Source organism: Gigantopelta aegis, chromosome 6 (genome assembly GCF_016097555.1).
Source record: "Gigantopelta aegis isolate Gae_Host chromosome 6, Gae_host_genome, whole genome shotgun sequence".
Classification (NCBI taxonomy): domain Eukaryota; kingdom Metazoa; phylum Mollusca; class Gastropoda; order Neomphalida; family Peltospiridae; genus Gigantopelta; species Gigantopelta aegis.
The window spans coordinates 99,065,000-99,089,236 of NC_054704.1; the positions used below are offsets into that span (position 1 = coordinate 99,065,000).

The 24,237-nt window shown below is 37.7% G+C and overlaps 1 protein-coding gene across 2 annotated transcripts in view; it reads right to left on the bottom strand.

The window, feature by feature from the left end:
* Window positions 1–24,237, bottom strand: part of LOC121374060 (E3 ubiquitin-protein ligase HERC2-like) — a 150,201-nt gene that overhangs the window by 25,250 nt on the left and 100,714 nt on the right. For both annotated transcript variants that reach the window (XM_041500957.1, XM_041500956.1), the window contains exons 41-63: window positions 23,022–23,197; window positions 20,273–20,479; window positions 19,030–19,147; window positions 18,563–18,673; window positions 17,563–17,671; window positions 17,209–17,345; window positions 16,675–16,865; window positions 14,456–14,653; window positions 13,354–13,632; window positions 11,889–11,970; window positions 10,561–10,704; window positions 9,353–9,443; window positions 8,310–8,487; window positions 7,667–7,920; window positions 6,469–6,613; window positions 5,289–5,514; window positions 4,296–4,467; window positions 3,818–3,989; window positions 3,249–3,551; window positions 2,625–2,778; window positions 2,188–2,295; window positions 670–960; window positions 69–208 (exon numbers count right to left, since the gene is read on the bottom strand). In XM_041500957.1, the coding sequence (XP_041356891.1) occupies window positions 69–208; window positions 670–960; window positions 2,188–2,295; window positions 2,625–2,778; window positions 3,249–3,551; window positions 3,818–3,989; window positions 4,296–4,467; window positions 5,289–5,514; window positions 6,469–6,613; window positions 7,667–7,920; window positions 8,310–8,487; window positions 9,353–9,443; window positions 10,561–10,704; window positions 11,889–11,970; window positions 13,354–13,632; window positions 14,456–14,653; window positions 16,675–16,865; window positions 17,209–17,345; window positions 17,563–17,671; window positions 18,563–18,673; window positions 19,030–19,147; window positions 20,273–20,479; window positions 23,022–23,197 (3,986 nt within the window). The remainder of the gene's footprint in view (window positions 1–68; window positions 209–669; window positions 961–2,187; window positions 2,296–2,624; window positions 2,779–3,248; window positions 3,552–3,817; window positions 3,990–4,295; window positions 4,468–5,288; window positions 5,515–6,468; window positions 6,614–7,666; window positions 7,921–8,309; window positions 8,488–9,352; window positions 9,444–10,560; window positions 10,705–11,888; window positions 11,971–13,353; window positions 13,633–14,455; window positions 14,654–16,674; window positions 16,866–17,208; window positions 17,346–17,562; window positions 17,672–18,562; window positions 18,674–19,029; window positions 19,148–20,272; window positions 20,480–23,021; window positions 23,198–24,237) is intronic.

Here is a 24,237-nt window from a genome sequence, read left to right on the forward strand (position 1 = left end):
GAGACAAATATTCTTTCATCCTATTGGTACATTCATTGGTACATTTAAAGATTTTTAAGTCTACTCACCATGTATGGTCTTGGCAAATCGGATTCTGAACTCTCAGATATTGGACTGGCTAGAAGGGTATTCACATTCATTGACGAGCCCAAGCTGGTTGAAATCAACATCCGTAATCTGTGCAAGGCCCACATGCGCTGGTTGGCTCCTAAACACAACGTTTTCACATTCAGCTTGGTTTGTCCTTCATATGAGCTACACAAAATCACAGTTTAACAAACTACAATTTTTTTATATAAAATTAATTTATGATACATTGATCTGAAATATTTTCTGCATATACATAGCATAAAATATTTAAAAGTAAGTCTATTCTTTAGAATTTTTGGCCTGACAAAATTTCCTGCAAATTTATATTAATATAAAAAGAACACTGACTTCTCTTTCACTAACGACTAACTAACCCACTGTCCTGGATAGACAATTCAAATAGCTGGTGTCCAGGACAGCATGCTTGAACCTTAAATGGATATAAGCACAAAAGTAAGCAGGTATAAATAAAATGAAATAAATGAAATGAAATGTTTTTCAAAATAAGTAAATCTCTACTTCAGAATTGTTTTAATACAAATAACAAAACAGGCTATGAAAACACAAACTAGCACGGACCCAACGAGCTGAGCTGGGCACACGCTGCCAGTGCTGCTGCCAAACGCGGAATGATGATTCGGTCCATCGTCAACTCGAGCTTGAAGTCAAGCAAGCAGGTCACCAGGTCAATGGAAGGCCGCGAGAGTATGGTTCTGTCAGAGAGCATGTCAAGGGGAGCCGCTGCAGGCATTATGGGATACACGGTGAAGTGCCAACCCCAGCCATTAACAGAGCCGTCAGACGTAAACTTCCACCGAAGCTCGTCTCCCTGAATACGCAGTTCCTGGGACCAGTCCGACCACTCTCGACCTGTAAATAAACAGGGACATTCATCAAATATTCATATCTGGTTTTACTATACGCAGTTCCTGGGACCAGTCAGACCAATCTCGACCTGTAAATGAACAGGGACGTTCATCAAATATTCATATCTGGTTTTACTATACGCAGTTCCTGGGACCAGTCCGACCAATCTCGACCTGTAAATAAACAGGGACATTCATCAAAATATTCATATCTGGTTTTACTATACGCAGTTCCTGGGACCAGTCAGACCAATCTCGACCTGTAAATGAACAGGGACGTTCATCAAATATTCATATCTGGTTTTACTATACGCAGTTCCTGGGACCAGTCCGACCACTCTCGACCTGTAAAATAAACAGGGACGTTCATCAAATATTCACCATCTGTGAGGCCAGTATCTGGTTTTACTAACCCAAGAAATTGATGTAGTAATACTTGAAGGAATTACACCTCATTTGAAAACAAACCAGGCGCTGCAAATGGAAAAAGGGACACTGATATGAAAAAGATGTTTTGTACAATTAAAAGTGTTGTTTTGGGATACAAATAATGAAACATACGACATGAGTTTGTTATCATAATAATCTACTGTGTCTAACAGTTTACCCAATTCCATAATTCATCATACAATGCACTGTATTTTGAAGACCTAGGCAAACAAACAACTAATTTGGCACATTCACTATCATATGAACCAAGATTGAAGAAATAGTTACCACTTGCCAAATTTTGAAAACAAACAACAAATTTTATTGTAATCTGGTGAAAAATAACTGTGGGTTTCTTCAATAGACAATTTGCCGCAATGTTTTGCTTGCCCAGAGCTAGCCCTGAGTTTGGAAAACATGTCAAGACTTGGAATGAGTGAATGTTTAATGACACCACAGCAAGAAAATCATCAGCTGTGGAGTGTCAAACACAGCTAAATGAATGAAACATGGATGATCAAGATCATTAAAATCATTCTAAAATTACTTATAAAAACAGTATAAACTGCTTTCAAGAGTCACATCTTTGAAAGACCCAATGATGAACGCCAAATCATTCTAAAATTACTTATAAAAACAGTATAAACTGCTTTCAAGAGTCACATCTTTGAAAGACCCAATGATGAACGCCAAATCATTCTAAAATTACTTATAAAAACAGAATAAACTGCTTTGAAGAGTCACATCTTTGAAAGACCCAATGATGTACGCCAAATCGTTACTATTTCTTTTCCAGACAAACCTGATCTGACGGCCACAGTGCGTCCGGTTCCATCCATTATGGTGAGAGGATCGTGACGTCGCTCAGTCGAACATCGTCGGTCAAACTCAACACGCAAAGCTTCTACCCCTGTAAAACCAAACAGTACATCGTATTTTAGAGCAGACATTTTCTGATAAAAACATATACATCAAACAACACCCAGACCTTCTACCCCAGGAATACCAGAGAGTACATTGTATTTTAGAGAAGACATTCTCTGATAAAAACATCTTTATCAAAGTTAATACGCAGAGATTTTACCCCTGGAATGCCCAAAACTCATATTTCAGACAGTACATTCTCTAATAAAACAATATGTATCAAACCCAACACACATAGAGTAATTGTATCTTTGACAAATATGATGAAGAATACCGTAACACTGATACGCAGGATGAGCTTAACCACCGACTGACCTGGGATTTTGACATGACCCAGCTGCGAGGTGTCGTCAGTGTACGGGTGAAGACTTTCTTGTACAATGGGCTGTGCCATGGACCGGCCACTCTCGGTGTCCGTGGCAACATCTTCCAGCTCGGTAACACACAGCTCTAAGACCATTTCTGCAACCTAAAAGTGACAACATGCAACCAATACACAATGTTGTCAAATTCAAATCTGTTCATTAGTTCGAGATATATAACATGTCAACAGCAATAGCTCTAGCTAGTGATTATCATATATAAACCGCTCCAACATTATGTCTCCAACAGAGTATATTGTTTTAGAAATTTGATTAAGAACATTTGCTAATCAAACCGAAAACTGATTAGCAATTACTAATTAGTGTTTTAGAATTACATTGGGATGTTCTGGCCAGACCATGAGACCAAGAGGAAAATGCCAGAAGTCAGATGTTAAGTTATGTATGTAAAGAAAATGCAAAGCAAACTGCGATGTTACACTGACCAAAATATTCCCTATACAATATTATATAGTTTTCAGTTTAGAAAATAAAATTTAATTTAAAGTCCAGTAGAAATGTGTAACGGTCAAGTTACAGTATGAAAAGAAAAGTCTTAATTAAAATTAACACCAACCTGAGGGTAAGCCTTGCCCAAGGCCATCAGAATGGATGGAATGGTGTCGGTGTTAGACAGTCCCACTCTCCCTGCCACGTCAAGTTTGAGCAAGTCAACGAGGATTCTCGAGTCGTCGGCGTTCAGCTTGCTGGTGAAGTCGTCGAGACCGGGAGGGTAGGCTGTCAGTTCTGACTCTATCGTCCTGGTCACCTCATCCGCCGATGTTATCGTCTCTGCCATGATGCTGGTCGCCGGGGAAACCTTGGCGGCTAGGCTGTGCATGCTGTGGAATGATTTCATCTCCTGTGAAAAGTTGCCGGCCTGAAATAAATTCTTGCTGTTTTAATCAAACATTTCAAGAATGTTTTACATGTGGGTTAACAAGTGAAAATGTTTAAAGTTGCAGAAACATTTTAGCCTAACATATAGGTTAGCATTTCTAATGTGAATATTTTACTGTCTACGTTTATCCTATTTGTAAAGCAATGCCCACACAGATTTGTTTATAGAGTTCAACTAACTAATTGTCTATTATAAACAATCTTTAGAAAACTACTCCAGCACATCTCATTGGAAGTGACACTCACGAGAGCTTTCTCCCCATCTTCAGCTTCTGGCAGGTCGGCTGGTCTCTCGGCGGACACCAGCAGGGTGGAGGACTCGAGGCTCAGGTCTGGGACGATGGTCGCGCTCTCCATCACCTGGGAAGACGCTGCGTCAGGAACGGCATCCTTGAAAAGTGACAAGATAACAGCAGCCCTGCAAGACAAGACAGGTGTAGTGAAAATTAGTTACTTCAAACTTGATTACATAAATTACAGCTTCAAATTAAGTGTTCACATTTTCATATGTATATAAACTTGGGGTGGGTAGGGATGGAGGTTGGGGGATTAATGCCAGAAAATGCTTTTAAAATGATATTTTTCTGTCAACAATATTGCTTGCAAAATCAACATGTCTGGTTTATAAATACCTTAAGTTTGTTTTACACCTAACAGATAATGTTTTTGTTTTTTTGTTTAGGGCTATCATAGCACAATCATCTTATTAATTATTCATTCCTACCTCGCATACAGAATCTGTAAAGCTGACAAGACATGAGACAGCGCCTTCTGTTTCTCCACATCGGACTCCAGTGTGAGGATAATCTTCGATAGAGACGGTCTGCTGTTCTTGTTTTGGTTTAACGTATCTGTCACGGCCAGAATACCTTCCTCCACTTGCCCTTCATTGGTTACTGAAAATCAATACAGTAATAAAGTAGAAAAATTAAATATAGCCGACACGCATTGCTGTGAATATGATCAGGCTACAGATTTTCAAAGCTATCTTAGCATTATTGTTAAACCATGGTAGGCCACAGTTTATGACAGTTTTACGATATTGTAGTGCTAAGATGGCTTTGAAAATTTGTGCCCTGGTGTTGCAGAAAAGCAGCAAGGAATCTAGTATTGCACTTCCCATAGACAAGACAGTATATACAACAGTCTTTGTCATACCAGTTGTGGGGCACTGGTTAGGACAATGAAAAAATCTCTGTCATCAAGGGCAATCAATGTTATGACTCATTGCATCTCAGTGGAATGTTCAGACGACCAAGCGCTCACAAACTCTTTGACTGGTACCATCCGTCTTCACATTCATCTGACGTTAAACAAAAGCGCTCACAAACTCTTTGATTGGTACCAATGTCTTCACATTCATCTGAGTTAGACACAAGTGCTCACAAACTACTTGACTGGTACCATCCGTCTTCACATTCATCTGAGGTTAAACACAAGCACTCACAAACTCTTTGATTGGTACCAATGTCTTCACATTCATCTGAGTTAGACACAAGCGCTCACAAACTCTTTGACTGGTACCATCGTCTTCACATTCATCTAAAGTTAGGTGCAAAAACCAGTCTAACGAGCATGAGCAACCACAATCACTCCTCCTTCTGAACATGCCTCAGGCAAACACACTCCCACTGAGCTACATCCCGCTCAAGACACACAGCAAGTCCCTTACAAATATAATCCGACATAAAAAGAAACCTATGGTTATTTATCTTACCAACAAAAGTTGCCCCAAGTGGGTCCTTGGGTGACTCAAAAAGCACAGCTTCATGTATTGTAGAGGTGGACAGATCGGTTGTCGCCCAGCAGACACTGTGGGACGAGCCACATGCGACACGGGTGATCTTGAATCCCTCCAGGCCATGCACCAGGGAAGGTTTTCGGTTCACTGTGGTCGAACCATTGCCTTGTTGGCCATGATCATTGTCTCCCCACGCATACACCTGAAGCAAGAACACAGCATATTATATATATTGGGAGAAAGTAACAACATGAGAAAAGAAAAGAAATTAAAGAGTTCATCATCTACAGAAACATAAAATAAAATAGTATTAAAAGGAATAAATTAAAGACATAATCTGAATCAATAAATAAAATTGATTTTTTAAAATGATTTTTCTAAGTTTTCAAATTTTAAAATACATTGTTTCTGAAAACTATGATTTTTAGACATAACCAGCCCTACAAAAAAAATGTATGACTCTAATATTAAAATTGACCTTATTTAAAAAAAAATGTATTTCGATATCCTTCAAGTAAAATGAAGACACATACCCATTTAAAAATAATAGCTGAAATGATTTTTTTAAATCTGAAAGACTCTCTATCATCATTCAATAAGGGTAATTCTTCATCATTTCAGATCAAATACAGTTAATTTTGAGGAAATTATTTCAAGCAAAACAAATGCTGAAATTTGATAAAAAGCAAAGACGATTATAATTAAATTTCTGTTGCATTCATTACAATTGAAAGTGATCCCATTGGTCCAGCCGTTGCAAGACGAATTTGTTCATTTGTCAATGAGCATAAAATAACATTGTCACGGAACCCTTCTGATGACATCACTTTATACTATATAATTTGTTCATTTGTCAATGAGCGTAAAATAACATTGTCAGGGAACCCTTCTGATGACATCACTTTATACTATATAATTTGTTCATTTGTCAATGAGCGTAAAATAACATTGTCAGGGAACCCTTCTGATGACATCACTTTATACTGCTACTTTGTCTTACTGAGTGTTATTGTTTTTGAACCAAAAAAATTATTCAAAATAAAATATGAACTTTTTAGTGTTATTATTAGTAAGTATCTTTTTAATTTAATTATAAGTATTGTCCTCAGGTGCACAGAAATAACAGACAATCCTCAAATAATAAACCTGTTCTCACCTGTCCGGTATCCGTGACGGCCAGACAGTGCAGTGCCCCGACAGCCACATGGATCACCTTCTTGCACTTGAGCCCCTCCACGAGCTGTGGTTTCCGAACGTGCGCGTCAGTGCCGTGACCAAGACGGAAGTAGTCACCTTTACCCCTGAAATTTACAAACAACACAACAATTCACTGAGGAGATCTCATTCCAGGCCTGCTTTAGGGGGGATAGACTGATTCCCTTGACAGTCTTGAAGGCAATCTAAACATTAAATAAATATTAATTATCAGAATTAAGTCTAGGGTAGCATTTCAGGCCTGATTCACGAGTTACTTAGGAGTTACAATGATTCAGTGATTGAATGGGAAGGTGTAATGCCACTGCACCAACTCCTCTCCAACTAATCACTAACAACTAACAATTAACCCCTGTCCTGAACAAACTGCCCAGGTAGCTGAGGCATGTGTCCAGGACAGCATGCTTTAACATCACATGGAAAAAAACATTAAAAACTCAAATTAAAATGAAGAGAAAAATAACTGTACACAAGTGTGATATCCACTGAAATTATCCTATATAATGACATGTTACTATGACTATAATACATGATACTATCTCCATAACCATAATACCATGACTACAATACATCATGCATGTACCTCTCTCTCCACAATCATACAAACCAGGTCCAGACTTGTCCCAGTTTGATATACCCCGACTACAATACATCATGCATGTACCTCTCTCTCCACAATCATACAAACCAGGTCCAGACTTGTCCCACTTTGATATACCCCGACTACAATACATCATGCATGTACCTCTCTCTCCACAATCATACAAACCAGGTCCAGACTTGTCCCAGTTTGATATACCCCGACTACAATACATCATGCATGTACCTCTCTCTCCACAATCATACAAACCAGGTCCAGACTTGTCCCAGTTTGATATACCCCGACTACAATACATCATGCATGTACCTCTCTCTCCACAATCATACAAACCAGGTCCAGACTTGTCCCTGTTTGGTGAGAACCAGCGAGAACTGTGCTCCACACTCGATCTGACACACACCCTGCCCGGTGAGTCTCTCGACAATACACATACATGAATCACCATGATCATACGTACCAGGTCCAGACTTGTCCCAGTTTGATATACCCCGACTACAACACATTCTGCATGTATCACTCTCTCCACAATTGTACATACCAGGTCCAGACTTGTCCCAGTTTGGTGAGAGCCAGTGAGAACTGCGCTCCACACTCGATCTGACAGACGCCCTGCCCGGTGAGTCTCTCGATGGGTTTTGGCACGCTGCACCCATCGCTGCCACCACGCCCCAGCTTGCCGAAGTCTCCGTCGCCCCACGAGTACACCATGCCGTCGTCTGTCAGGGCAATCGTCTGAGCGTCGCGACTGCCACACGCGACCTGGATCACTCGCTGTCCGTCTAGCTCCTTAACCTGAACAAAAACATGTCAGTCAGCAAACTCCTTAATACCCTAGTCAGTCTAAAACCACAATTCTCAACCTTTCAACAAACAAATGTTAACATAGATCTTCAGAAGAAAAACTAAACATAAAAACAGGAGTGCAGTATAATAAATAAATCTGAAATGTAGTTATTTCATTAAATGACAACTTTTGGGTAAAGACAAACAACCAACCTCTAGTGATTAATAGCAGCATTTCTTTACAATGAAAATAGGTCCGTAACCTGGACTGATAGTTCAGATAGTTGAAGTGTATGCCTAGACCAGCATGCTTGAACCTTAATTAGATATAGGCATAAAAATTAAATGAAAACAAAAACAAAACAAAGCATTTGCACTTATTTTAAGTGAAAATGTACCTGTTTTGGTTTCAGCTGAGTGGTATTGTCCCCGTGTCCCAGTCGGCCATAGTCCCCAAGTCCCCAAGTGAACAGGGTTCCGTTTGATATAATAGCAGCACTGTGGGAACTCCCGCACGCTATATCTCGTACTCGCTTCGACTTGAAGGCTTCTATCAACTTCGGTGTGTCGCAGTTCCTAACAACATTCAATAAACAAATATATATTAAAAACAATGGATATGTTAATTTATAATAAAGTATAAATTAAAAAATATATATTATGTACAGTAACAACACAATTAGTCTATAAGTTTTCAAGTTAGTGTAAAGCATAAAATATTAGCGCTCCTAAAATGTAGTGACATCCATTTTATGTGGGGTTTTTGGTTTGGTTGTGGATGACGAAACACAGTGGATTTGCCAGAATTAAAGCTATATGTAAGAGATTGACATGTGTGCTTCAACCCTGGAAATGCAGACAATTATACTACGGCAATTAAGTACTGTCACAAATTAATTTTGCAACGGCACTATGGCGGGAATTTTGAAAAAAGAGATCAAATAGCTTCTATAATGAAATAAGCCAGTTTATATGAAATGAAAAAAAAAGGGTCATACATGATAATAAATTACTTTTTCTGGGATCTGTCATCGGACAGAATTCAGAGTAAAATGCCTACAGACATTTCACCACTCTAAGATATGCGACGGCATTGAAATGCCGTCGCAAATCGATTTTGCAATAGCTTTTGAAGCGGCACTGCTAATTGCCACCGCAAATTTCGAGGGCTGGTGCATTAACAATTAAGAACCTATAAGAGCTGAAAACATTACCCAATAACTAGGCCAGTGCCGTCAAGTCAGCTATTTGTTTAGCTAAAACTGTTTAGTTTCAGAGCAGTGATTACAAATATAATTGAAAATGTTTGTCAGCTGTATACTTTTATTCCTATATAAACAGGAAAAGCCTTTTCCAGGTCCTGTGAATACCGTGTGAAAATGAATCAGATTATACCAGTGTGGGTTTTTTCACGACACTGATGATTTAACAATGTTCTTACATTCTACTGGAGTGTCCCAGTTTGCCGTCGTCTCCTTCGCCCCAAGAAAACACCTTCCCATCCACAGTTAGAGCCATGGCATGGCGGCCACCTGAGATAGATGAACATCATTTATGAAGAAACAAATAACATTCATTCTGTATTTTTAATAAATATCCATTTTGAACATTATTTAAAAAATATATATCCTCGTTTAATCGAAAATCGTACGACTAAGAGGAAATGGCTGGTGCGCATGCTCAGTCATGTCAGGCTATCAATTTAACAACATTAATGTTTACCTTGTTCAATTTAGAAATAAAATGTATAAAAAGGTAAGTATATAATCACATGTTATCTCTGTTCCATCAAGAATTGCACCAGGTGGTAAGAAAACATAATTTTAAAAGCATTATCGAAAACCGTACTATGACATTATCAATGTAATGCCAACAACACAAAATCGGCTTTTCCCGCGAAAACAGTCACGTAACCTGAAAGCGGCTACCTGGAAGTGACCAGTCATTACTCAATTAACAGTGCTAGCAGACATATTTGGTTGTGTGGATTCTGTCGTGCACCTGTTGCTGTTTAGGCATGCATTTGCATTGCATTCAGTAAGATTCCAGGCTACAAATTAACTGTAACAATATATTTCATTGTGCATAAAATGTATTCCTACCTTTTTTTCGCATGTTTAAGGAAATTTGTTTTAAGTGTACTTCCTTAACAAGTAGTTGTTGTCGTATTAATGATCGAACATGCACAGACATTACAAAATACTAGGAAATAAAATAATACGGTTTTCGATTTCGTTAGGTTTTCGACAATTGGCGATATAGTATAAGGTTTTTAGTTTTTGCTAACAATTATACTAGTACATTATATACTACAGCTCAAAATATATGCATTTCTATACAACACAAAATATTACTTTTTTTTATTATTTATCAAATTATATATGTTTAATTAAATTTAGTTTGACTTGATTGACATACTAGGAAATAATTTTAAAAAATAAGATATGTATATTACTATGTCCTCATTTCATTATCACATAGAATGTCATTTCTAAAAACATTTTAATAAGATAAATTAAAAAAAAAAGTCTTATTATGAAAAAAGTGATCAGGTTTGGATTTAAAAAAATATCAAACCAGTAATGGTTTTATAACAAAAATCAAACAAAATCTGACGATAACTCGACAAAACAAACAAATATGTCTCACCTGAATGGACGGCCACTTTCTTGACCACGTACTGACTGAAGGCATGGATGATCCGTGGTACAGAAATGTTCCCAGTGTTGATCCCAAGACCAAGACGGCCATTTGTCGCTTCTCCACACGCGTAAACCTTGCCGTCTTGTGTGACTGGAAACACAACCAAACACATACCCACTGAACTACAGTAAATAATCAGATTTAAATATTAACAAACTTATCCTTGGTACCTTTTCATTATAAAGAACACTTGGCTGAAGTGCAACACCAACACTCTAATTCATGGTGGCAATAAGTACTGCCTCCATAGAGACTGAATTGTGATGGTGTTTACATCATTCAAATTGTCATTATTTCATTATAAAGAACACTTGGCTGAAGTGCAACACCAACACTCTAATTCATGGTGGCAATAAGTACTGCCTCCATAGAGACTGTATTGTGCTGGTGTTTACATAATTCAAATTGTCATTATTTCATTATAAAGAACACTTGGCTGAAGTGCAACACCAACACTCTAATTCATGGTGGCAATAAGTACTGCCTCCATAGAGACTGAATTGTGATGGTGTTTACATCATTCAAATTGTCATTATTTCATTATAAAGAACACTTGGCTGAAGTGCAACACCAACACTTTAATTCATGGTGGCAATAAGTACTGCCTCCATAGAGACTGAATTGTGATGGTGTTTACATCATTCAAATTGTCATTATTTCATTATAAAGAACACTTTGCTGAAGTGCAACACCAACACTCTAATTCATGGTGGCAATAAGTACTGCCTCCATAGAGACTGAATTGTGATGTTGTTTACATCATTCAAATTGTCATTATTTCCAGGCACAATATTTCACGTAAACTGTCATTTTGTTCTGTGTCGGTTACACAACTTGAAATTCACGTGAACTGCCTATCGGTTATGTAGCAAAACTTTACGTTCTAAACTTAAAACTTACGAACTTCAGGAGTATAGACTTTTTTTTTTTTGTACAAATATAATTTGTGTAACCAAACAATCTGTTCCAGTTACCTAAGATTTGGAAACACTGTCCCATATTGTTTGCAATAAGCAACTGTTGAAAAATGGTCCAAACTTTAACTGATGGAGTTCAGACTTGGACATAAATAGTTTATTTTCACTTGGTCTTATTTTTATTTTGAGTATTAATTACCAGGTTGTACGTACATATACAATATGCAGAACTATTATCATGTAGTCAACAAGTAAGGTCATAACCTTGACGACTTTTGAGTCTTTTTTAATGTTTCATTGTTATTTACTCATAAGAAATTCAAGTATTATTATATTATTCAATAATTGCATACTCACCACAAAATAAACTTTTTGAACCACCAGCTATTTGAACACATCTGACAGCAGAGAGACTTTCATTTAAAGCTGGGAATTTGATCTGTAAGCAATATATTATTATAATTATAAACACAAAATACAAAGGATAAGAAAATGGCTTACATCCCTGATCATATACTTGGATCAGTAAACAACATATTATTATAATTATGAACACAAAATACAACTGATAACTATATGGCTTACATCCCTGGTCATATACTTGGATCTGTAAACAACATATTATTATAATTATGAACACAAAATACAACTGATAACTATATGGCTTACATCCCTGGTCATATACTTGGATCTGTAAACAACATATAATTATAATTATGAACACAAAATACAACTGATAACTATATGGCTTACATCCCTGGTCATATACTTGGATCTGTAAACAACATATTATTATAATTATGAACACAAAATACAACTGATAACTATATGGCTTACATCCCTGGTCAAAACTCTTGATACTGGGATGATAATATGATTCCTGACAGTGAACTTACCGTTCCTGCCATTAACTGACCTATTTTAATGTTGACCATGAAGAAATACACCACATCAGCATCATACCAGTCATACCAGACTAGAGCTACCTTTCAATCATCCTAGCTTTTATGAAGATCATAAACCAATATACAGCGGTCATATTCTTGTACCCATTGACCAGAATGCTGCAATAAACTCCAACCATTGTCATTTGCCACAAGTCTGAACCAGAAAACCACTTGCAGTTTCTTTGACCTTAGTGGTGAAAGCAGGTTCTATACTCTCCCTATCTCTCATTCTCTTTCACCATATCTCTCTCTCATCAGCTCTCTCTCACACAAACACACACACATGAACACAATCTGTCTCAATCTCTTTCTTAAACAATCTCTCTCTCTCTCACCCTCCCTCTCCCACCCTCACACACACAATCTCTCTCTCTCTCTCTCTCTCTGTCTCTCTCTCTCTCTCTCATTGAAAGAAAGAAATGTTTTATTTAATGACGCACTCAACACATTTTATTTACGGTTATATGGTGTCAGACATTTGGTTAAGGACCACACAGATTTTGAGAGGAAACCCGCTGTCGCCACTTCATGGGCTACTCTTTCCGATTAGCAGCAAGGGATCTTTTATCTGCGCTTCCCACATGCAGGATAGCACAAACCATGGCCTTTGTTGAACAAGTTATGGATCACTGGTCGGTGCAAGTGGTTTATACCTACCCATTGAGCCTTGCGGAGCACTCACTTAGGGTTTGGAGTCAGTATCTGGATTAAAAATCCCATGCCTCGACTGGGATTCGAACCCAGTACCTACCAGCCTGTTGACCGATGGCCTAACCACGACGCCACCGAGGCCGGTCTCTCATTGAAATAACTATACCGAGGTGTCATTTAACAAATACTCCTCTCCCCTTCATTAGCAAAGAGAGTACAAATACCTTGGATCCCTTAGGCCCGCCAAGCTGGTCCTTGTCGTTGAGTCCCCAGACGAACACGTGGGTCTGTATGTCCTTGGAGCCGACCGATCTCAGCTTCTTGCGACTGCTCTGTAGCGTCGGGCGGTCATCGTCCTCCTTGTCCGACGCCAGGAAACTGAAGTTGGCAGCCAGATCTTCCTCCTCGGACCGCAGGCGGCCCACGATCTGCAGACCGTGCACCTTACAGTCAATACCGCTGCTTCGACACTGGCGAACAGCAATTTCTATCAGTCGGTAGTACTGAAAAACAACAAAGAATAAATAACTGGAAACAAACGAATAGATATGAAAAATGATATTGACCAAAAGTTTAGGTTTGTTTGGTTTAACCCCACCACTAGAGTACATCGTCTATTGGATGTCAAACATTTGGTAAATTTTGACATATAGTCTTAGAGAGAAAACCTGTTACATTTTTTTATTAATAGCAAGGGATCTTTTATATGCACCATCTCACGGACAGGATAACACATACCACAGCTTTTAATATACCAGTCGTGGTGCATTGACATTGTCGTGGTGTTAACAAAAAATCCGAAAAACTGCAGTCTTGAAAAGTAAGGATGTGGTTACTGTAAAAATGTTATTTGAAAAAAAAAGAGAAAAGAAATGACAGGGTGACAATAAAATGTGGAATACCAAGACTTGAACTTTACAGCGACACTGACAACAATCCTTGCAGCTGTGATATGAATTGCTCTAGGTCAGAGACTTTACTGACAGCAGTTTTTCCTGGTGAATAAAATTTTATTGCTGTCAGTTGAAGATTCTAGTGAGTGTGATACCAGCCAATTTTATTTTAAAAATGGACCGTTTCAAATCTGACAAAACACACCGTGGCTGTCCTGGCATGACTACAGATCTGGCAGTAGATGACACAGAAAATACGCTCTTTTTTGACATGGCCAAACTCATTGTGTCTTTGGACCTAACGTGCTGCAATTTGCTAAGCAAGTTTTAGACATCATTTTACCAATTGTAAAACACTAAACAGATGGCTAATCATTCTGATAAAAATGGAATGTCCCCTGCACTTCAGTATAAAACTGTGCTATGTACTAACATCAGTGACGTCCTGCAGCAGTGTAACAAGCGTGTCTGACGACGATATGTGCACGGTTCTCAGCTCCTTGAGGTTGTGCACGACCTCGCCGCCGCTCACCACCACCATGGACGGCATGTAGCTGGAGTCACTTGGGTCCACCTCCATGTACAGGCGGTTTATCACGATGTCGGGCTGCATGTCCAACCGGATCCAGTGCTGCAATGAGGTCAGACGGGAAACATACTATTAGTGTGTAGCAATGTGACAGTGTCCCAATATAATATAAAGATGAAATAATTATAAAAATTTCTACAATTAAATAAATATTAAAAGTGGATTTCAATTATCACACGTTAATAACCAAAATTATTACCCATGTAGTTAAAAACATCTTGGTACATATCAAAGAGATATGTCCCACTAGAACACCAAGTGGGAGTAACATTTCGATGTCACACGATGACATCATTGATTGGTGCACTACAACCTTGCAGGAACGTCAACCAAAACGAGTTGAGTGATATAAACTAAGGTCGATTATGGGTAATAAATAGGATATTGAACTCATGAAATACTTTTCATTGTCACTCATTAAAGCTCATGACAAATGAAAATTATTTCACTCGGGACATAAACATGATATGAAATGAAAGATCATTTTAACAACATCTGGGTCCATCAAAATGTCAAACTTATCCGGCAGATAGACACTATTCCCGGATAGTGGACTTATTCACTTCTCATGCATTCGCTATTCTATGATAATGATCTAGGTCCCATTTTATGAAGCAATCTTAGTATTAAGAACAATACTATGACTGAGCCACATCCCACCCCTGGATGTGAAATGTGTAATGTGAATACGGAAACCAGTAATAACGGTGTATGTTACATCCCACCCCTGGATGTGGAGTGTGTACACTAAAACCAGTAATAACAATGAATGTTACCTTTGCCTGTGATCACTAAGAACAATACTATGACTGAGCCACATCCCACCCCTGGATGTGGAGTGTGTACACTAAAACCAGTAATAACAATGAATGTTACCTTTGCCTGTGATCACTAAGAACAATACTATGACTGAGCCACATCCCACCCCTGGATGTGGAGTGTGTACACTAAAACCAGTAATAACAATGAATGTTACCTTTGCCTGTGATCACTAAGAACAATACTATGACTGAGCCACATCCCACCCCTGGATGTGGAGTGTGTACACTAAAACCAGTAATAACAATGAATGTTACCTTTGCCTGTGATCACTAAGAACAATACTATGACTGAGCCACATCCCACCCCTGGATGTGGAGTGTGTACACTAAAACCAGTAATAACAATGAATGTTACCTTTGCCTGTGATCACTAAGAAGAATACTATGACTGAGCCACATCCCACCCCTGGATGTGAAGTGTGAATACTAAAACCAGTAATAACAATGAATGTTACCTTTGCCTGTGATCACCAAGAAGAATACTATGACTGAGCCACATCCCACCCCTGGATGTGAAGTGTGTAAACTAAAACCAGTAATAACGATATATGTTACATTTCTCTGTGATCACTAAGAACAATACTATGACTGAGCCACGTCCCACCCCTGGATGTGAAGTGTGAATACTGAAGCCAGTAATAACGATGAATGTACCTTTGCCTGTGATCACTAAGAAGAATACTATTATCAAGCCACGTCCCACCCCTCGATGTGAAGTGTGTAAACTAACACTAGTAATAATGATGAATGTTACCTTTGCCTGTGATCACTAAGAAGAATACTATTATCAAGCCACGTCCCACCCCTCGATGTGAAGTGTGTAAACTAACACTAGTAATAATGATGAATGCTACCTTTGCCTGTGATCACTAAGAAGAATACTATTATCAAGCCACGTCCCACCCCTCGATGTGAAGTGTGTAAACTAACACTAGTAATAATGATGAATGCTACCTTTCGCTCTGATCACTAAGAACAATACTATGACTTAGCCACGTCCCACCCCTGGATGTGAAGTGCGTACACTGAAACCAGTAATAACGATGAATTTCACCTTTCCCTGTGACCACTAAGAACAATACTATGACTGAGCCACATCCCACCCCTGGATGTGAAGTGTGTACAATAACGATGTATGTTACCTTTCCCTGTGATCACTAAGAACAATACTGTGACTGAGCCACGTCCCACCCCTGGATGTGAAGTGTGTACACTAAAACCATTAATAATGCTGTATGTTACCTTTCCCTGTGATCCGGAGCTCTGCCAGTAGAACCTGCTGCCGTCCACGAGTCGGTGAGCCTGGCTCTCACGCGACGACACCGTGATATTCTTCACACACATGTGCCAGTTGTCAATCAACGAGCTGTTCGCTATACGGGCCGTCGACCGGTGCTGCTTGCCGGGTTTCCCAACATACACAGGTTTCCCACCTGTAACAAATAAAATTAATTTTTAGTCAAAGAAGTGGAATATCCAGCAATTAGGAAAGGAGGGTGGGGTGGGGGTGAGAGATCGAAAATATGTTTCAAGGTCTTAATGTTAAAGGAATGTCAAGCACTGACAGTGCACAGGCCTTTTTTGAGGATCTATTAAAAATATATTAGTTTTAACAAAAATATATATAATATTTGTAATATCAAAAGGGGACCCCACTCTATCACTTACTGGTTCTGTGCTTGTATATAAGTGTGTGTTTATGTGGCTGAGAGAGAGAGAGGGAGGGAGGGAGGGAGAAATAGCATATGTATGTGTCCATGAAGATGAAAATATTACCTGGCTCAGTGATTCTGTTGAAAGGATGTTTGTGGCTGCGGTCACTTTTAAAACAATTCTCACAGAAATCAAAGTCATCACATAGTTTACAGTTGTATCTATAACCAGTCAGAGGAGTCATCTGGCAACCGTTACACCTGGAACAAGAGATAAAATAACAATATTATATAATACATTCTGGTATTATATAATATTGTTATTTTGCTAACCAGTAAAACGATGATATATTCAGTGAATAAAATAAATGAAAGAGTGAATAAATGAACGCAAAGAACAAATGATTATTTCACAACAGAATATTTTGAAAAGATCCACCATTACATGCTACACTTTAATACTGCCGGTAAAACATACGTTATTCTTGGATGAGTACTTGGCACAAGTTCCATTTCCTCTATCACTCCGGTCCAGTGCGCCTGTTGTGGGAAATCTACTGTGAGGTCTCGTCCATTTGGGTTGATTGCTGCAACAAACAAACAAAAACAGTATAGAACACAACGGTCAGTGGGAAAAGTTTCTGTTATTCTGTAATGTGATCCTTTGTAGAGATTTCTGTGTGTTTTCTGAAAACACACAGAAATCTCAACAAAGGATCACATCACAGAATAAGCAAGCATTCTGAGTGCATTGCTAAAGCAATACATGTTCCCTACAGGGTCCAACAAAGTTTTGTATATCCTAAATTCCAAGGGTCATAACTAAAAAACCCCAACAAATTGTCATGAGAGACAAATTTAATATGCATTTTAAAGCTATACATAAAAGTTCAACAAATTGTCATGAGAGACAAATTTAATATACATTTTAAAGCTATACATAACAGTTCAGCTCAGTATCTTGAGATATTGTGAAAAAAAGTCTGGAAAACTGTATGTTAGACAGATGGATGGACAAGCGGATAAACAAAGGGACAGAAAGAAACAAAAACATACTCCTCTCTGGTTGGACCAGTAGAGGGCTATGATATGTTTTCAGCCCTAGAAAGACTCCCACAAAATAAACATACATCCTACTTTATCCTGGGGTCTTTAAAACACTATCTTGCCTCAACCCATGTTTTAAAGATAAAACATTTATATGAATAAATACATTTGCATTGACCTTTTGCCAAATTATTTCAAATTTTGATTGACCATTGAATTAATATGTATAAAATTATTTGAGACAAAAATTGATATTGAGATATTACAAAACATTACGATGTCCAGAAATGCATTTATTATGGAGATATTCCTATTCTAAGCAAGAAAATGTAAGTAAATTGTCATTTTAATAATGTAAAAATATTTTATTTGCTGAAAACCTTTACAAATTACATACTTGCCGCTGGGTTATGAAAAGAAGTCCGACTGACCTGTGACGGTGCCACTGCTGAGGTGAGTGACTGAACCCCACTTGTAGGTTGGAGTAATCACCGATGGTTTGACTCGCACTTTGTCACCCACCTTAATGCTGTGACTCCCTCCTGGAAAACAATCAACGCATCACAAATACAGAATTAATGCACATTATGTTGCTCAAATACTAAATACCTTTGTAAGTTTTAACTATGGTCACAGGGCTATACCTAGCCTACAACCAAAAGGGGGTGTGCAGTAAAAAAAAAACACAACAGAGAACAAGGGCAAGAACAGTTTCTGGATAGCACTAAAATCCACATATTTTGGAAAACCTGAAGAATTTTCATCCGTTATATATTTTGCAATAATCCACTCACAGGCATCATTTAAAAGTATGTGTATCACAAAGAAACTACAATGGATATCTGCAACAGGATAATAACTACAATGTTGAAATAGCAGACTAAAACTGAAATCTGACCTGCAAACGAGCTGGTGTATCCGAGCAGCTCGACGTGGATGTAGCGCACCCAGTAGGTACCCGACTTCCTCTGCCAGTCGGCCTGGATGTTCAGATCATGCAATCCGTCTCGGTCAAGCTGAAAGAATCACCATTCACATCCAGGTCAATAAAACAGATTTTATAATTAGTCACAGTGTGTGAACACAAACATCACTTCATAAGATCAGTAATCTAGTTAATGAGATGACGAAACTATGTCTCCAAAGTGATTCAAGTAAATAAATGTTACTCTATTACTAGCATCTAATACAGATGGAGATAAAGGGCTGGGATGTGGTGGTGGACAGCAAAATTAGATGAAAGATAGGTAGGAGTTTTTAAGATTACGAAGAAATGAAATGGAAATCAAAAGGCGAGAAAGGAATGACGATGGGGCCAGTGGGATTAAAAAAAAAAAAAATTCATAAAAATTAAAATAAATAAATTTTAGAAAATAATACTAATAATAAAAAAGTAATAATGAAATAAAAATAATATAACAAAATAAATAAATAAATTTATCATATAATATCTTACATTTTCAGTGCAATCAAAGTATGTGATATTTTTCAGATCACGTACTTTAAGAATTTGATAACTTTGCAAATTAGATGTAAATTAGTCGAGGTCTCGGCACTAGGTTTATTGACATTTAAGCAAACGTACTTGGGCGACACTCCATGATTGACGTATGCATTCATAGTCATCAAATAAAAACATTTCAATGGCAATTTGACACTGAAAGCTGTCCAGCATTACAAAAACGTTAGGCATAACTTTATTTTGATGTAAGGACATCCAAAATGACGTCATTCGAGTTTGACGTCATTTCCATTAAAAAATACACTGCGCCACATATTCTTACATCATTTGAATATCTAGTAATGGCGGACTGGAATTAAAGTTGCATGTACAGTTTACAAAAACACGCTGCATTAAGCTGGCGCTTATATGATAAAGAGATTATTACCCTCGTGTATTTCGGTATCGTCAATATCATATATTAGGAATAAAAATAATGTATTATGCTCGCCACTCTGGTAATAACCTCTATATATTAATAAATAAATAAATAAATAAATAAATACATACAGAAAAAAACAAAAATTATAAATAAATAAATACAACCCACCACCCCCCTCCAAAAACAAGAAGAGAAAAAAACAAAGAAAAAACAAAAAGAAAGGAAAAAAAAGCCCCGAAAACCTAAAATAAGTATTACCCTGACAACTCTTCCCCGGTCTCCTTCGTGCACCTCCTCGTATGTGCGGCAACACTCGACCATCATGCCCACCTGGATGTTGTCTCGCACGTACGCTGCATACTCATCGTTACTCAGGAAGTCTGTGCGTCTCTTGAACTGCTGATGGTTAGCAACCAGTCCCCGGTCGTTGGGCAACAGCGAGTCTGAACCCAACAGGTGTGCTCCCTGAGAAAATACAGCACAATATTAACAAGCATGTTGAGAGTACTGCTAAAGCAATACATGTCCCCTACTGGCCCCAAATTTTTTTTGTATCTCCTAAATTCAAGGGCCATAACTGTTAAAAGCAGGTAAATCAGCATGAAACTTCAACTTGATCTGTAAATCAGCATGAAACTTCAACTTGATCGGCAAATCACCATGAAACTTCAACTTGATCGGTAAATCACCATGAAACTTCAACTTGATCTGTAAATCACCATGAAACTTCAACTTGATCGGCAAATCACCATGAAACTTCAACCTGATCGGCAAATCACCATGAAACTTCAACCTGATGAAACTTCAACCTGATCGGTAAATCATCATGAAACTTCAACCTGATCGGTAAATCACCATGAAACTTCAACCTGATCGGTAAATCAGCATGAAACTTCAACCTGATCGGTAAATCAGCATGAAACTTCAACTTGATCTGTAAATCAGCATGAAACTTCAACTTGATCGGCAAATCACCATGAAACTTCAACTTGATCGGTAAATCACCATGAAACTTCAACTTGATCGGTAAATCACCATGAAACTTCAACTTGATCGATAAATCACCATGAAACTTCAACTTGATCGGTAAATCACCATGAAACTTCAACTTGATCGGTAAAGCTATATACAAATGATAAAGCTATATACAAAATTTCATCTTGATATCTCCAGGCATTGCAAAAATCGGGAATTTTTTTTTTCACATCTCATAAGTTTAAGGGCCATAACTCGGTTAAAAATGGGTAAATCACCATAGAAATCAAACAATACGTGATAAACCTATGCACAAAACGTCAGCTCAATATCTAAAGGTTTTCTATAAAAAAAAGTCCGGAAAACAAACTTTCACATGTCATAAGTTCAAGGACCATAACTGTGTCAAAAATGGGTAAATCGCCATAAAAGTCATACTTGACCTGTAACAGTACATAATAAACATATACACAACATTTCACCTCAATATCTAAAGGTCTTCTAAAAAAAAGTCATACTTGACCTGTAACAGTACATAATAAACATATACACAACATTTCACCTCAATATCTAAAGGTCTTCTAAAAAAAAGTCATACTTGACCTGTAACAGTACATAATAAACATATACACAACATTTCACCTCAATATCTAAAGGTCTTCTAAAAAAAAGTCCAGAAAACAAACTTTCACATGTCATAAGTTCAAAGGCCTTAACTGCGTCACAAATGGGTAAATCGTCATGAAAATCAAATTTGATCTGTAACAGTACGTGATAAACCTATACACAAAATGTCAGCTCAATATCTAAAGGTGTTCTAAAAAAAAATTTCACATCTCCTATGTTCAAGGCCATAACACCGTCAAAAATGGTTAAATCTGGTTAAATCGTCATGAAAGTCAAACTTGATCTGTAACAGTATATGATGAAACTGTACACATTTCAGCTCAGTATCTCAAAGCCTTCTGCAAAAAACATCCAGCAAACATGTGGGACAGAAGGACAGAAGGACAGAAGGACAGACAGACAGGCAGACAGACAGACAGACGGATGGACGGACAGACGGACAGAGATGAAACCTATAGTGCCCAAATTTATTGGGTGGAAAAAAGTTGAAATTTGCTTTGTTTCACAACACCATTAGAACACATTGATTCATTAATCAACCACTATTGGATGTCAAACATTTGGTAATCCAAATTTATTTGGGGTGGGGAAGACAATTTAATAAAAAAAATTACACGTTAGAAACAATCTCTCTATTACTTCTTTACTTTTAATTTACAAATACAAATATAGAACTTAAAACACATACAGACTTTTGTAAAATATTGATTGTAATTTACAGGGCTCGAAACGGCCTGTGGCCAGCGACCAATGTCCTCTTTGGAAGACTTTAATATTACAAAATAATGGTGTTAGTTGCCTAAATATTATTATTATTTTGAGAGCTATAACACATGAGCCACTATTAATATTTGTATTCCACATTAAAATCACACTCATGGTTCACGTACCATAATTTGCCAACATGCATTATTATTTTTGGGGCCACCATATGTTTTTGCGAGTTTCAAACCCTGAATTTAAGGCAATTGTAAGCTATGACCATTTAGTTAAACAGGTAGTCCATTGTAGGAAAACGTTACAGACACCACCTTTAGCACTTAAGGTGATTTTTAGCACTGCAGCAGCTTTGTAAAACAATGCCATAAAAAACAGTTTTAGACTTATTTTGATGCCTCAATCACACAAATCAGACTTTTAAACAAAATATACACATGAATTCTCCAGATATAAATGGGCCAAATTTATGAAGTCTGTTTCTTTTAAACGCAAGTGTCTAAGCATTATAATTGTATATACTTACACACGCGTTCGACAAAAACAGCTTTGTAAATCGAGCCCAATATTTTTTACTATTTATTTTTTAAACAACTCACGTTGTATTTAGTTACATGCATGTAAAACATAAACAACTTTGTAAATTCGGCCCAATATATTTAAATATTTTCTGTTTTGGACTACTCACGTTGTATTTCTCGGTTTCGTCGAACTCCGACATGGAGTCGCTCTCAGTGGAGGAGTCGCTGGTCGTCAGACTGTCAGTGTCGCACTGCTCCGCTGTCTGCAGGTCCTGGTGCTCGATCAGCCAGTTCACGATTGCTTCTGCACTCGGCACATCGGACGTCGCAAACAGAGACGAACCTGAATTGTCAGAGATAAACACTCTGAATATCTTAATACTTCCCACATCCTCCTCCACCCCAACCCCTCCCCCCACAAAAACACCCAACAACAACAACCTTGTCTAATTATTGACTAACAGGTAGCACTAAACCAATTAATTTCCGGCTGGGTCAAAGTTCGAGGTGCACTGAACTTTTGATAGAGACGTTAGCACCACAAGTCCTGTGATTGGTTATAAATGTGAGTGTGTTGGTTATAAAAAAAATTAGTTTCATCTTGGCTAAAAATGTATACAATTTTAATTCCATCTAGTACCACTGTGTCAAGTAGCCTTGTGCTTGGAACATGTATGGGGTACATGTAAAAAAAAAGGTACTAAAAGTTTGTGTGAAACTAGGGGTGTTGTAAAAACATCTGGGTATACCGAAGATGAGCCATGAAAGGTACCATTTTCTGCAGTTAATAATTTGAGGTAGGGGTTGTAGTACTGATATTTATGGGTCATAGTTTGCTTGATATATTGCATATAGTGTTTTTAAACACAAACGTTAACATGGTCGCCTATAGGATTTTAATTGGTATAGTCCAACCAACAGGTCTTGTATTTATTTGACAAATTTGTCATAGAATGTATAACATATCAAACAGAGATGAACCTGAATTGTCAGTAAACACTGTGAATATCTTAATACTTCCAACATCCTCCTCCAACCTAACCTCCCCAAGAAACCCTGTCTAAATTATAAGTAACAGGTTATGTATTTATTTGAAACATTTGTCATAGAAATGTATAACATATCCAGTCTATTGGTTTAGCCAGAATTTTATATTGGGGTGGCCCACCCACACTGACAGTCTTTTTTTTCTTCTTTTTTTTGGACATATATTATAGGGCAACAGGCAAATAAAAAAGGTGGTGGGGAAAACAAAAGAGATGTGATATTTATTCTTCTATTACAAGATTTTCATTGAAAAACATGGTGTGGGAGAGTTTTTGCTTTATAAAAAGATATCCTTAGGCTGGATCTGTAACTCTTTATGTGTTTTCAATCTATATT